Raw genomic sequence first — 14,231 nt, 5'->3', positions numbered from 1 at the left:
ATCAGTTCTCTAAAGGAAAATATAGCTACTTAAAACTGCCTTTAGATAATATACCTTAATAAATTCAATTTTCAGTTTTGGTTAATTTCTGTATAAGTATGCCTTAAAATCATCTTTTTTCTTACTTCACAGCCTAAACTGAGCATGGCAAAATGTCGAAGAAATGTAGAAAATTTTCTTGATGCTTGTAAAAAGTTGGGTGTATCACAGGTAATTGTGATTTAGCAAACAAAATGATCATTGTAATATTTTCAATGCATGCTGACTGGGGTTCTTCATTAAATAGGAATGGATAATGCTTCTCAAACACAAAAATGAATACCTTCCTTTTACTAAGTCTCATCTTTAATTGCAGCAGCTATCTAGTGAATGTTTTTAAGCTACTTTAAAATCATTTGTAAAACTGTGACATAATGGAAAAGTTTGCTAATCACACATATCATTGAGTAAACATAGTTTAATGGCCATAATAAACCTTGGTTGTGATGCCATTACTATTATTCTTGATGGAGGACATTTGTACTCCTTTTTAAATCCATTTGTAGATTCTGATTGAGAGGTTTGTATTCTGTGTGACCAGCATTTAAAAATTTATTTAAATTGTGAAAATTGAATTTTTAGTAATATTATGATGATATCTGCACGGAAAAAATTTTGTGTGTAATTTATAGGAATTGGCCTATATTCCACAAAAAAGAGCAATGCAATAAAATTAAGATTTAAAGCAACATTGTAAATGTATAATAAGTATGTATAATCATTATATTGATTTCTTTGAAAACATTATAAACCTAACATCAACATGACTAACTCTTGAGAGGATGTGGCATTGTTAGAAGATCACAATTGATTTGTGTTTGTTAAACTCTCTTTTGAAGAGTGTCATAAACTAGTTTACAGATTCCACATTAACTCCTTTCCTCAAGTGAATAAATACAATTTAATGAATAGACTATTAGATGAATTACTGTGTAATTTGGAAACTATATGCTGTTCTCTTCTATTTCTCTTTTCTTTATGCTTGAAATATGATGTTTTATAATTTTACATCTTGAAACTGTTATGGTCTTTTTTCTTTGTTTTTAGCTTCAATGTATTTTTCCCTGAATTCAGAAATGGTAAAATGTAATCATTTACATTTTATTTTTCTTATTTAATTTTTATTTTTCTCTTTAGGATTATTTTTCTTCTTAAAACAACTTTATTGAGGTATAACTGACATAAAATATAATTCACTTAAGAAAGGTATATAATTTGATAAGTTTTGATATACAATGTGAAGTCAACACAGTCAAAAGAATAAACATACCCATTACCCCCAAAATTTTCTTCACACCCTTGGCAGGCTTTCCCTTCCCAAGCAATCATTAATTCACTTCTGTCATTATAGATTATTTTGCATTCTCTGGAGTTCTATATAAATGAAATAACATAATATATGTGACTTTATTCCTGGCTTTTTTCACTCAGCATAAATATTTCAAAATTCATTATGTTGTTGTCTTTCTTCTTTTCATGAGTAATCTTTCATTGTATAGATATACTACAATTTGTTGATCCACTGATCTCTTGACAGACATTTGGGTTGTTTTCAGTTTTGGAGTCTACTACAAATAATGCTGCCATGAACATTCATGTATATGTCTTTGTATGGATATATGCTTTCTTTAATATTGAAAAAATATGTAGAAGTGGGATGGTTGCAACTTATGATGGCTGTGAATTTAAATTTTTAAGAAAGTACAAAACTGTTATCCTGAGTACCATTTTATTCCTGTACCATTTTACTCTCCTACCAGCACTGTGTTAGAGTTCCATTTCCTCCTCATCCTCAACATTTGCTCTGGTCAGTCTTTAATTTTTTTCATAAACCATACAATTCACCGAACATGTATAATCAAAGGCATTTGGTATAATTACCGTTGTGCATCATCACATCAGTCAATATTAGAACAAATCCGTAATTCCAAAAGAGAGAAAAATAAACAACAAAAAAAACCCACTGTCATACTCATATGAAAGCACTATGAATTACAAATCAAACGATGTGCTTTTACTATTTCTATTTATTTCCAAACATTTACAACCAATTTCCCCATCACCATTTGTTCAAAAGATTGTTCTGTTCCATAGAAGTGTACTTGGTAAGCTTATCAAAAATCAGTTGGCCCTAAAGATGAAGGTCTATTTATGAACTCTCAATTCTATTCCATTGATCATTGTGTCTATCTTTATGCCATTATCATGCTGTTTCGACCACTGTAGCTTTATAATACACTTCAAGGTTAGGAAGCGTGAGTCCTCCAACTTCACTCTTATTATTTTGGATGTTTTCTGGCTATTATGGACCCCTTTCTCTTCCAAATAATTTTGGTAATTGACTTTTCTATTTCTGTAAAGTAGGCTGGTCGAAATTTGATTGGTATTATTTTGAATCCATTAATCAGTTTATGTAGAATTAACATCTCCTTGAAATTTAGTCTTCCAGTTCATGAAAACCAAATGTCCCTCCATTTGTTTAGGTTTTCTTTGATTTCTTTTAGTAGTGTTTCTTAGTTTTCTGAATACAGATCCTTTACATTCTGTGTTTAATTAATTCCTAGTTATTTGAATCTGTTGCTATTGTAAATAGAATTTATTTCTTGATTTCATTGAAACACTACTGATTTTTGATGTTGGTCTTGTATCCTGTCACTTAGCTGTACTCATAGATTAACTCTAGTAGCTTTGTTGTAGATATTTCAGAATTTTCAAAATATAGGTCCTCTGCAAATAGCGAGAGTTTTACTTCCTCTTTTCCAATTTGTATGCCTTGTATCTCTTTTTCTTGCCTAATTGCACTAGCTAGGCTTCTAGTACAATTATGAATAGTGGTTGTGACAGACAGTGGGCATCCTTGTCTTGTTCCTGATCTTAGAAAGCTTTCAGCCTCCTCCCATTCAGTACTATGTTGATTGTGGGATTTTTATATATGCCCTTTTTTAAGTTGAGAAACATTCCTATTATACCAGTATTTTCAAGTGTTTTTATCAAGAAAGGATCTTGGATTTTGTTAGATGCTTTTTCTACATCAATCAAAATGATCATGTGATTTTTTTCCTTCAATTTGTTAATGTGGTGTGTATTAGCAAAGGGGTGCTGATGCAAAATACCAGAAATTGGTTGGTTTTTATAAAGGGTATTTTTTGGGAGTAGGAGCTTACAGATACCAGACCATAAGCATAAGTTGCTTCCCTCAACAAAATCTACTTTCACGTCTTGGAGCAAGATGGCTGTTGACATTTCCCGGGGTTCAGGCTTACTGGGTTCCTCTAGGCTCATCTCCTCTGTTTCCTCCACAAGATCAGCTGTAGAATATGAGGCTTTCTAGACTTTGTCTCTCTCCATAAGGTCAGCTGTAGCTTATCAGACACATGGCTCTCTTTCTCTCCCTTAGGTTTCTGCCATGTCTAAGGAGCCATCTCTTTTCCTCTGTGTTCTTCTCCTGGCTCAGCTCCTTTCTTCCCGGGACTTCCTTCTCTTTCCTCTGCATGATTACTTCCTGGAGTGCCAGCTTAAGAGTTCAGCATCAAACTCCAACATCAAAACTCCAACATCAGTAACCCCTCAACTCTTTCCTTTGCCATGCCTTTTATCTGTGAGTCCCCATACACCGAGAGGCTGGGACTCAATGTCCTAATGATGTGGCCCAATCAAAGCCCTAATCATAATTTAATTATGCCCAGGTATACACCAGATTAAAAGCTAATTGAATATCTAGTTTTGGAATTCATAAACACATCAAACTGCTACTCTCCATGCTCTGAATTCCAAAAAGACATAACAATATTTGAAAAAACTTTAAATCAGTAACAATGCAAGTACTAAATCATATCATAATCAATTTAAAGAAATACAGTTTGTCTTGGGGCAATGTCCTGTCTGCTATAGACCTCTGAAACTTACAATACAATTTATCTGTTTCCAGTACACAAATGGACAAAGGATAAGCATATTCATTACATTACGATAAGGAGAAATTGGGAGGGAAACATGAGTCATAGGCCCTCTACAGTTCAGTAAATCCACAGGGCATCCTCCATTTGATTTCACTCTGACAGTCATTCTTTTTTTCTTTTCTTTTCTTTTTTATTTATTTATTTTAATTCATTTTTTAAAAATATTACCTTCAAAAATTATGAGGTCGCCATGTACCCCTCACCCCACTACTCTCCCCACAGCAACATTTTGAGAGTCATTCTTAAGATGATGGTTTCTTCTCCTTGGTGCCTTAAGGGAACCCACCCTTTCCATATGCTTGCCTAATGGCTATTTTCTTGTTTCCACCCTTATCAAGCTTCTGGCTTTTGACCAAGTAATACCTCCAAGAGTGTTGGGGTAATTGCCACACCTTACCAAATCTTTGGGTTAGAGTCTTAACCACCCTAGTAGAGTGACATGAAGACATCATTCCCCTTAACCTTTGGCAAATAGGCTAAGCCCACTCAGAGCAATGAGTTGACCACCTGTCCTTTCCTAACCTTTGGTATATAGGCTCAACCCTCTAAGACCTGTGGGATGCTGATCTTAACCAACATAATCCTTGGGGAATGTGTTCCACCATCTCTGCACCTTGGTGTGGCAAAATTCTCCAGAACATTGGGTGGGGACATCCACCCTCTTCAACTGCTGAGCAAACTCACCCTCTCTGAACACATGGGTGGGGTTCCTCTCTTGGCCCAAGGTGATGTCTTAATTCCAGATCTCCACTACTGTGGCTTTTGTCTTAAAGCTGTTTATTCTTCAATCTCTCCTTTCCATGTCCCTTTTAGCCCAAGCTAAAAAGAAAACATTACAAGAAAACTGTATGTTTTCTTCATACAGTTCTCTCAAAAACCTTGTTGGTTTAACATGCAAAGAACAGGGGTCCAAGCCATCAGACAGTAAGACTTTCCACAAGTCTTTCCTAGATAACTGCATCTTCAATCCTGATTTGCAAGTTCCAAGTTTAGTTAAGTCCTCCAATGGGGCACTTTCATCTGGGAACTTGATTTCCAGAGGCTTGAAATTTCCAGAATCTGTTTCTGTTTTCTTTGCGCCCAACAGTTCAGACCTCAGTATATCTCTCTCACCTAGCATTTTGCTATAAGCTACAAGCAGAAGCCAAGCCCCATTGTCCAGGTTTACTTGGGAAATTTCTTCAGCTAAATGCCCAGGCTCACCATTTTCAAATTCTGCCTTCCATAAAGAACCAGGAGTTCATCCTGTTAAGTTCTTTAAAACTTTAAAACATGAATTTCCTTTCCTCCAGTTTACAATAATAATTTTGCCATTTGCTTCTAAGGCATCAGAAAGTCTCTTTAGCATCCATCTTCCTATTAACAGTCTCTTCACAGCAAACTAGGCCTATTCCATCAAGCATCTCACAGTTCCTTCAAAAAATACCCCTTACCCACTTACAAAACTGTTCCAGCATTTTGGTAATTGCAAAACCACTTCCCCACTCATTGGTACCAAATTCTGTATTACTCAGCGAAAAGGGTGCTGATGCAAAATACCAGAAATTGATTGGTTTTTATAAAGGGTATTTATTTGGGGTAGGAGTTTACAGCTACCAGGCCATAAGCATAATTTACTTCGCTCACCAATGTCTATTTTCACTTGTTGAAGCAAGATAGCTGCTGATGTATTCCGGGGTTCAGGCTTCCTGGGTTGCTTTGTGCTCACCTCCTCTGTTTTCTCCACAAGGTCAGCTGTAGATTATAAGGCTGTCTAGACTTAGCCTCTCTCCACAAGGTGAGCTGCAGATTATCAGATGAACTGCCCTGTCTCTCTCCCTGGGTTTTCTACTGTATCTAAGTAACCATCTCTATTCCTCTGTGTTCTTCTCCTGGCTCAGGTCCTCTCTTTCCTGGGCTTCCCTATCTTTCCACTTTGTGCTTACTTCCAGGGGCTCCAGGTTAATAGTTCAATGTCAAACTCCAACATAAAAACTCCAGCATCAGTAACTCCCTCAACTCTGTCCTTTGCCATGCCTTTTATCTTTAGGTCCCCAACCACCAAGGGAGCAGGAACTGAAAGCTTTAATGACATGACCCAATCAAAGCCCTAATCATAACTTAATCAGACCAGTTTACAAACACCATCCAATATTAGTTTTGGAATTCATAGACATATCAAACTGTTACATGATGTATTATATTCATTTTTTTTCTCATACTGAATGATCCTTACATGCCAGAAAGAAAACCCACTAGATTTTGTCTTGTAATTCTTTTGATCTGCTCTTGGATTTGATTTGCAAGTATATTTTTGAGAAATTTTGAGTCATTGGTCATCAGATTGATTATTCTGCAATTTTCTTTTCTTGCAATATCTTTATCTGGATTCGGTATTAGGGCAAGTTTGACTTCATAAAATATGTCAGGTAATTTTTTTCCTTTGCTGTATTTTAGGAGAGTTTAAACAGGAAACCTATTAATTCTTGAAATATTTTGTGGAAATCACCCATGAAATCATCTGGTCTTGGGATTTCTTTTGTTGAAAAATTTTCATGAGTGATTCAGTCTCTTTCCTTGAGATTGTTTTGTTTAGGTCTTGTATTTTTTGTAGAGTCAATATAGGTTGTTTGTGCATTTCTAGGAATATGCCCATTTCATCTATATTTTCAATATTGGTGGCACACACTTTCTCATGATAACCTCTTTTTTTGTCTTTATTTATTTCTTAATGTTACATTAAAAAAAATGAGGTCCCCAAATACACCCCCCCTTACCCCACTCCACAACCCATACCAACAACCTCCTCCATCATCATGAGACAGTCATTGCATTTGGTGAAAACATCACTGAGCACCACTGCACCTCATGGTCAATGGTCCACATCATAACCCACATTCTCCCACAGTCCACCCAGGGGGCCATGGGAGGACATACAATGTCCAGTAACTGTCCCTGCAGCACCACCCAGGACAACTCCAAGTCCCAAAAACGTCCCCACATCTCATCTCTTCCTCTCACTCCCTACCCCCAGCAGTCACCATGGCCACTTTCTCCACACCCCTGCTTCATTTTCTTCGATTACTAACCACAATAGTTCATGAATAGAATATCAGTAAGTCCACTCTAATCCATACTCTATTCCTCCATCCTGTGGACCTTAGAATGGTTGTGTCCTCTTTACGTCTATATCAAGAGGGGGCTTAGATTCCACATGGATGCTGGATGTAAATCTCCTGCTTTCAGTTGTAGGCACTCTTGACTCCCTGGTGTGGTGATTGATCTTCTTCACCTCCATGTTAGCTGAGTAGGTTAAGTCCAATAAACCGGAGTGTAGGGGTTACAAGTCTGTTGAGTCTCAGGGCCTGGCTATCACATGATCAATCCAGAGATTCAGGTCCCCTGGGTATACATTAAACCCCAGCACCAACTACAATTCCAGTAAAAGTAACAGGAGAGGCTTGTGGGCAAAGATCATATCTGAGTCCAGCTCCATCACACAGAAACACAAACTCCAAAGTGGGGCCAACTGAGATGGCACTGAACTCCATCTGCCATGATCATAGAACCTGTGGCTCTCTGCAGCCCTCAGAAGAACCAGTACCCGGGGTTGTATCTACTTTATCTGTCTTTGGCACTCTGCTGAGGTGGGCATAAGGGCAACCCCTCTGATAACCTCCCAGCTCTTTTAGAAGACTCATATCCATATAAACTCATTTGTCCTTTCCATTTCCCCCTTTTATTCAGGTCAAAAAGCATTTTTAACTCCTGGTATTATATGTTGATTGAGATATTCTGCTGGTCAGAGTTGACCCTTTTATTCAAGGTCATTTTCTATTTACATCATCAGCTGGTACTTGGTAGTAACCCCTTGGCACCAGGGAGGCTCATCCCTGTGAGTCATGTCCCATGCTGGGGGTAAGGCAAGGCATTTACATGCTGAGATTGGCTTTGAGACTGGCCACATTTGAGCAACATGGAGGCTCTCAGGAGGTAACTCTTAGGCACCCAGCAACTCTAGACCTTGTTCTTATTTCAGGTGCACAGGCTTACAAGCATAGTCATTAGTGTCAATGGCTCGTTGTTGGACCTTCCTTCTTTTTTGGTCTTTGCCATTCCATATGGAGGATTGTTGCTGTTCCTTTAGGGAATGTGATAGAGCTCCCCTGACTAGGAACTCAGCACTCCCTCAGTTGTTGTATTTAATTGTAACCACTATGAAAATATCCATACATTTTTATGTACCCTGTGTATATGCCCTGTAGAACTCTCTGCCAACCATGTGTTCCCTGTCAATAACATCCCCCACCCATATTCCTCCCCTGCCGTTGTTGAACCTCTCTGTGATCCAAAACTTCTTCAAAAGTAAAGCCCAATATATTGCCATGTTCCATTAATAGTAAAATGGAATATAGTGATGAGTTTAAAGGTTAGATATAGTATACATATTAATTTATTAAAATTAAGGTAAAAATAAATTGGTGTATCAAAAAATTTAAAAATGCAAAAGCTTTGTTTTTGATGTTTTGCTTTCCATCACTGCAATAAGTGTTGCCTTGTAAGCAAATTGGCAAGGAAACTACTTCCGTCTTTTCCTCAGTGTCTATGTCCTATCTTTTTCTTTTTCTAATTATTAAGCTTATCTTCACAAAAGTTTTAGATCACAGTAATTCATATATACAATATGCAGTTCTCCCACATATCCAACATAAAAGCCTTTTCCCTTCAACAGCAATAATCTTTTTACATATTCATACTATATTTACTGAAACTGATATACAGATATTGAGACAATAGCTTTCAAACAAGGTAACATGGGTTAACATTGTGGTTTATATTTTAGATTACACAATTTTCTAAATTTTTAGTTATCTTATGCTTTACATTATGACTTACATTTTAGCCTATCAGCTCCTATATAATTTTTGTGTAATTTAACATATCTTATATCCATCCTTGCATAATCTTGTGGAACACTTCTATTGCCCACACAGTCACATTGGTTCCATGTATTCAATACCTTTTTCCCCCTCCCCTTAGGTCCCATGGTGACAGTCAATCTTCATTGCTTGAAGGGCCATGTTCAGAGATACTTGCAACAGTGTTGTGGGCTTGACATGCTCAACTGCCCTAATGCACTGGCAGCCACCATTTCTCTCGAGAGATACAATTCCCTCTATTTGAGAACATCAGTCCTCCCCAGGATGTAGGCACGCCTTCACTCTCATTATATGGGTCTCCATCCAATGACATAACCCACCATTTCACAATGAGCACTCACATACTCCCCAAGAGCCTGTCCTGCCTGGGATTGTCCCCTTTAAGCATCTTAAACAGGTAACCTTCCTTATTATATTTTTGAAAAACTTTTCTCAACATTATACTCTCAAGCAAATACCTGACAATCTGCTAAGTTCATATGTTTCCCCACCCTCCCACCAATTTCCTGGGCAATATTACCCATCCTCCCATCCTAGCCCCCCTCAAGCTGGCAAAGCCCCACCCAAAGGTAACACTATTCCCCCATTTTATCCCTTCCTTGTACAAATACTTACCCCCAGGTTATCATAGATTTAACCCATGTAGGTATCAGCTTAAATCCTTCCTCTACCCCCAAATTTCCTCTAAGCCTATCATCCAGTCTCTAGCTCTCTGAGGCAGCTTGGTTTACTTATTTCATATCATTGAAGTCATGTAGTATTTGTCTTTCAATGCCTGGGTTGCTTCACTCAACATTGGGTTCTGAAGTTTCATCCATCTTATCACATGTGTTTGTAGTGTATTCGATCTTAAAGCTGAGTAGTATTCCATTGTATGTATATACCACATTTTATTTATCCATTCATCTGTTGATAAGCATTTGGGTTGATTCCAACTTTTGACAATAGTGAACAGTGCTGCTATGAACATTGGTGTGCATATATCTGTTTATGTCCTTTTGTTCAGTTCTACTGGGTATATACCCAGCAGTGGAATTGCTGGGTCATCTGGCAAATATATAGCTAGTTTTTTTGAGAAACTGCCAAACTGTCCTCCAGAATGGCTGGAACCTTCTGCATTCCCACAAGCAGTGGATGAGTGTTTCCATTCCTCCACATCCTCTCCAGCATTTATAGTCTTCTGTTTTTTTCATAGCTGCCAATCTTACGACAGTAAGATGGTATCTCATTATAGTTTTGATTTGCATTTCCCTGATAGCTAGAGATTTGGAGCATTTTTTCATGTGCTTTTTAGCCATTTGTATTTTTTCTTTAGAGAAGTGCTGTTTAAATCTTTTTCCCATTTTTTAAATGGGTTGTTTATTTTCAAGATACAGGAATTCTTTATTTATGCAGGTTATAAGTCTCCTATCAGATATATGGTTATCAAATGTTTTCTCCCATTGTGTAGGCTCTCTTTTCACTTTCTTGACAAACTCCTTTGAAATGCAGATGGCTTTAATTTTGAGGAAGTGCCATTTCTCTATTTGTTCTTTTGCTGCTCATGCTTTTGGTGTGAAGTTCGTGAAGCCATTTCCTATTACAGATTCCTGTAGCTGCTTCCCTACACTGCTTTCCAAAGTCTTTATTGTGTTGGCTCTTATATTTAGGTCTTTGATACGTCTTGAGTTGATTTTTTATAAGGTGTGAGATGGTAATCCTCTTTCATTCTTTTACATATGTATATCCAGTTCTCCAGGCACCATTTGTTGAATAGGCCATTCTCTCCCAGTTGAGAGGTTTTGGTGGTTTTATCGAATATTATTTGACTATATATATGAGGATCTTTATCAAAACTCTCAGTTCGGTTCCATTGGTCTATGTGTCTCTCCTTGTGCCAATACCATGCTGTTTTCACTACTGTAGATTTGTAGTATGATTTGTAGTCAGGTAGTGTAATTCCTCCAATTTCATTTTTCTTTTTCAAAGTCTTTGTCTATTCGTGGCATCTTTCCTTTCCAAATAAGTTTCACAGCTAGTTTTACTAGTTCCTTAAAGAATGCTGTGTTGCTTTTTATTGGGATTGCATTGAATGTGTAGATCAGTTTTAATAGGACAGACATCTTAATAATATTTGCATGAACAGGGAATATTCTTCCATTTATTTAGGTTTTCTTTGATTTCCTTGAACAAGTGTTCTGTAGTTCTCTGTGTGTAAGTTTTTTCTTCTTTAGTTACATTTATTCCTAGGTGTTTGATTTTTTTAATGACTATTGCAAATGGTATTTGTTTCTTGATTTCCTCTTGAGGTTGCTCATCATTGTTGTACGAAATGCTACTGATTTTTGTGCATTGCTCTTCTATCCTGCGATTTTACTAATCTCATTTATGAGTTCTAGAAGCTTTGTTGTAGACCTCTCAGGGTTTTCTATATATAGGATCATGTCATCCGCAAATAATGAATTTTTTACTAGTTCTTTTCCAATTTGAATGCCTTTTATATCTGTTTCTTGCCTCAGTGCTTGAGCAAGTATTTCTAAGATAATGTTAAATAAAAGAGGTTATAATGGGAATCCTTGTTTTGTTCCTGATCTTAGAGAGAAAGATTTTAGCATTTCATCATTCTAAACAATGTTGGCTGTGGGTTTTTCATATATACTCTTCATCATGTTCAGAAAATTTCCTTGTATTCCAATCTCTTGCAGTTTTTTTAATAAGAAAGTGTGTTGTATTTTGTCAAATGCTTTTTCTGCATCTATAAATATAATTATGTGATGTTTTCCCTTCATTATGTTTATATTGTGTATTACATTGATTGATTTTTCTTATATTGAACCATCCTTGCATACCCAAAATAAATCCCACTTGGTCATGGTGTATAAATTGTTTGATGTGTTGTTGAATATAGTTAGAAAGTATTTTGTTGAGGATTTTTGTGTCTAGGTTAATTAGAGAAATTGGTTTGTAATTTTCCTTTCTTGTGGTGTCTTTGTCTTTGGTACTTGGGTAATGTTGGCATCATAGAATGAATTAGGTAATGTACCTTCTGTTTCAATTTTTTGGAAGAGTTTCAGCAAGATTGGCATTAGTTCTTTCCAGAATGTTTTGTAGAATTCAACTGTGAAGCTGTCTGGCCCTGGTCTTTTCTTAGTTGGGAGGTTTTTAATGACTGATTCTATCTCTTTACTTGTGATTGGTTTTTTGAGATTGTCAATTTCTTCTTTCATCAATATAGGCAGCTTATCTGTTTTTTGGAATTTGTCCATTTCCTTTGAATTGTCACTTTTGTTGGAATATAGTTTTTCAGGGTATCCTCTTATGATAGTCTTTATTTCTGTAGGGTCAGTAGTGATATCCCCTCTCTCATTTCTTATTTTGTGTATTTGCATCTTCTCTCTTTTTTTCTTCATTAGTCTAGCTAAGGGTTTGTCAATTTTATTCATCTTGTCCAAGAACCAGCTCTTGGTTTTGTTCATATTTTCAAGTGCTTTCTTATTTTCTATTTCATTTAGTTCTGCTCTTATCTTTGTTCTTTCTTTCTTCTTCCTGAGGGGTTACTTTGTTGTTGTTTTTTACTAATTCCTCCAAATGTGCAGTTAGTTCTTCAATTTTTGCTCTTTCTTCTTTTTTGATATATGAATTTATGGCTATAAATTTCCCTCTCAGTACTGCTTTTGCTGCATCCCATAAGTTTTGGTATGTTGTGTTATCATTTTCATCAGTTTCAAGGTAGTTATTAATTTTTTTTGAGATTTCCTCTTTGACCTACTGTATTTCTAAGAGTGTGCTGTTTAATTTCCATATCTTTGTGTGAAATCGGATCCTCTGTCCCTTGCAGATTTCAAGCTTCACTCCACTGTGATCAGAGATATTATTTTGTATTATTTTGATTTTTCTGAATTCATTGAGCCTTTCTTTGTGGCCTAGTATATGGTCTATCTTGGAGAATGATCCATGTGCACTTGAGAAAAATGTATATCCTGCTGTATTTGGATGCAATGATCTGTGTATATCTATTAGGTCCAGCTACTCTAATATACTGTCCAAATATTTTGTTTCTTTAGTGATTTTCTTTTGAGATGTGCTGTCCAGAGTTGATAGTGGTGTATTAAAATCTCCCACCATAATTGTAGATGCATCTATTCTTTCACTTAGTTTTTCCAGCGTTTGCCTCACGTATTTAGAGGCGCCCTTGTTAGGAGCATAAATATTTATGATTGTTTGATCTTCTTGACAGATTGTCCCTTTCACTAATATGTAGTATCCTTCTTTGTCTCTCACAATTGTTCCGCATTTAAAGTCTATTTTATCTGATATTAATATAGCTACTCCTGACTTTTTTTTGTTATTGTTTGCTTGTAAGATTGTTTTCCAGCCATTCACTTTCAACCTCCATGCATCCCTGGGTCTAAGATGTGTTTCTTGTAGACAGCATATAGATGGGTTATATTTCCTTATCCAGTCTTCCAGTCTGCATCTTTTGAGAGGTGAGTTTAATCCATTGACATTCAGTGTTATTACTTTCAAGGAATTATTCATGTTAGCCATATTTTGTTTGGACTTGTGTTTGTCATATTTTGATTTTCTTTTTCCTCCTCTTTTTGTCATTTTTCTTGCTCTTACACTCTTGTCCACCTCTGCTTGCACTTTTTTTTCCTTTCTTCCTGCAGAACTCCCTTTAGTATTTCTTGAAGAGCAGGGTTCTTGTTGGCATACTCTTTTAATTTCTGTTTATCTGTGAATATTTTGAACTCTCCATCTTTTTTGAATGCTAGTTTTCCTGGGTAGAGTATTCTTGGTTGGAAATTTTTTTCTTTCAGTGCCTTGACTGTATCATACCATTGCCTTCTTGCCTCCATGGTTTCAGATCAGAAATCAGCACTTAATCTTATGGAGCCTCCCTTGTATGTGATGGCTCTATTTTCTCTTGCTGCTTTTAGAATTTTCTCTTTGTCTTGAGCATTGGATAATTTGTCAACTATATGTCTTGGAGTGGTCCTGTTGGTATTCACAGTGGTCCTGTTGGTATTCACAGTGTTCGGGGTGCATTGTGCTTCCTGGGCATGTACATCCAACTCTCTCAGTAGATTTGGGAAGTTTTCAGCCATTATTTCCTGCAACACTCCTTCTATCCCCCTCCCTTCTCTTGTCCTTCTGGGATGCTTATAATACGTATATTTGTGCATTTTTCATTGTCATTCAGGTCCCTAAGTCTCCACTGGATTTTTTCTATCTTTTTATCGATCAGTTCTACTATCTGTTTGATTTCTGATGTACTGTCTTCCATGTTGGTAATTCTCTCCTCTGCCTCTTCAAATCTGCTGCCATTTGCTGA

At 36.5% G+C, this 14,231-nt stretch overlaps 1 protein-coding gene across 6 annotated transcripts in view; it reads left to right on the top strand.

Moving 5' to 3' along the window:
- The window catches only part of LRCH2 (leucine rich repeats and calponin homology domain containing 2), a 200,779-nt gene that overhangs the window by 174,417 nt on the left and 12,131 nt on the right, over positions 1-14,231 (top strand). For all 6 annotated transcript variants that reach the window (XR_011647944.1, XR_011647943.1, XM_058291724.2 and 3 more), the window contains one exon: positions 133-210. Coding sequence is in view for 4 of the 6 variants with exons in the window: in XM_058291724.2 (XP_058147707.1) it covers positions 133-210 (78 nt within the window). In the remaining 2 variants the exon portion in view is untranslated. The remainder of the gene's footprint in view (positions 1-132; positions 211-14,231) is intronic.

Source organism: Dasypus novemcinctus, chromosome X (genome assembly GCF_030445035.2).
Source record: "Dasypus novemcinctus isolate mDasNov1 chromosome X, mDasNov1.1.hap2, whole genome shotgun sequence".
Taxonomy (NCBI): domain Eukaryota; kingdom Metazoa; phylum Chordata; class Mammalia; order Cingulata; family Dasypodidae; genus Dasypus; species Dasypus novemcinctus.
The sequence above is the reverse complement of the archived record's forward strand: the minus strand, read 5'-3'. Positions and strand labels throughout refer to the sequence as shown.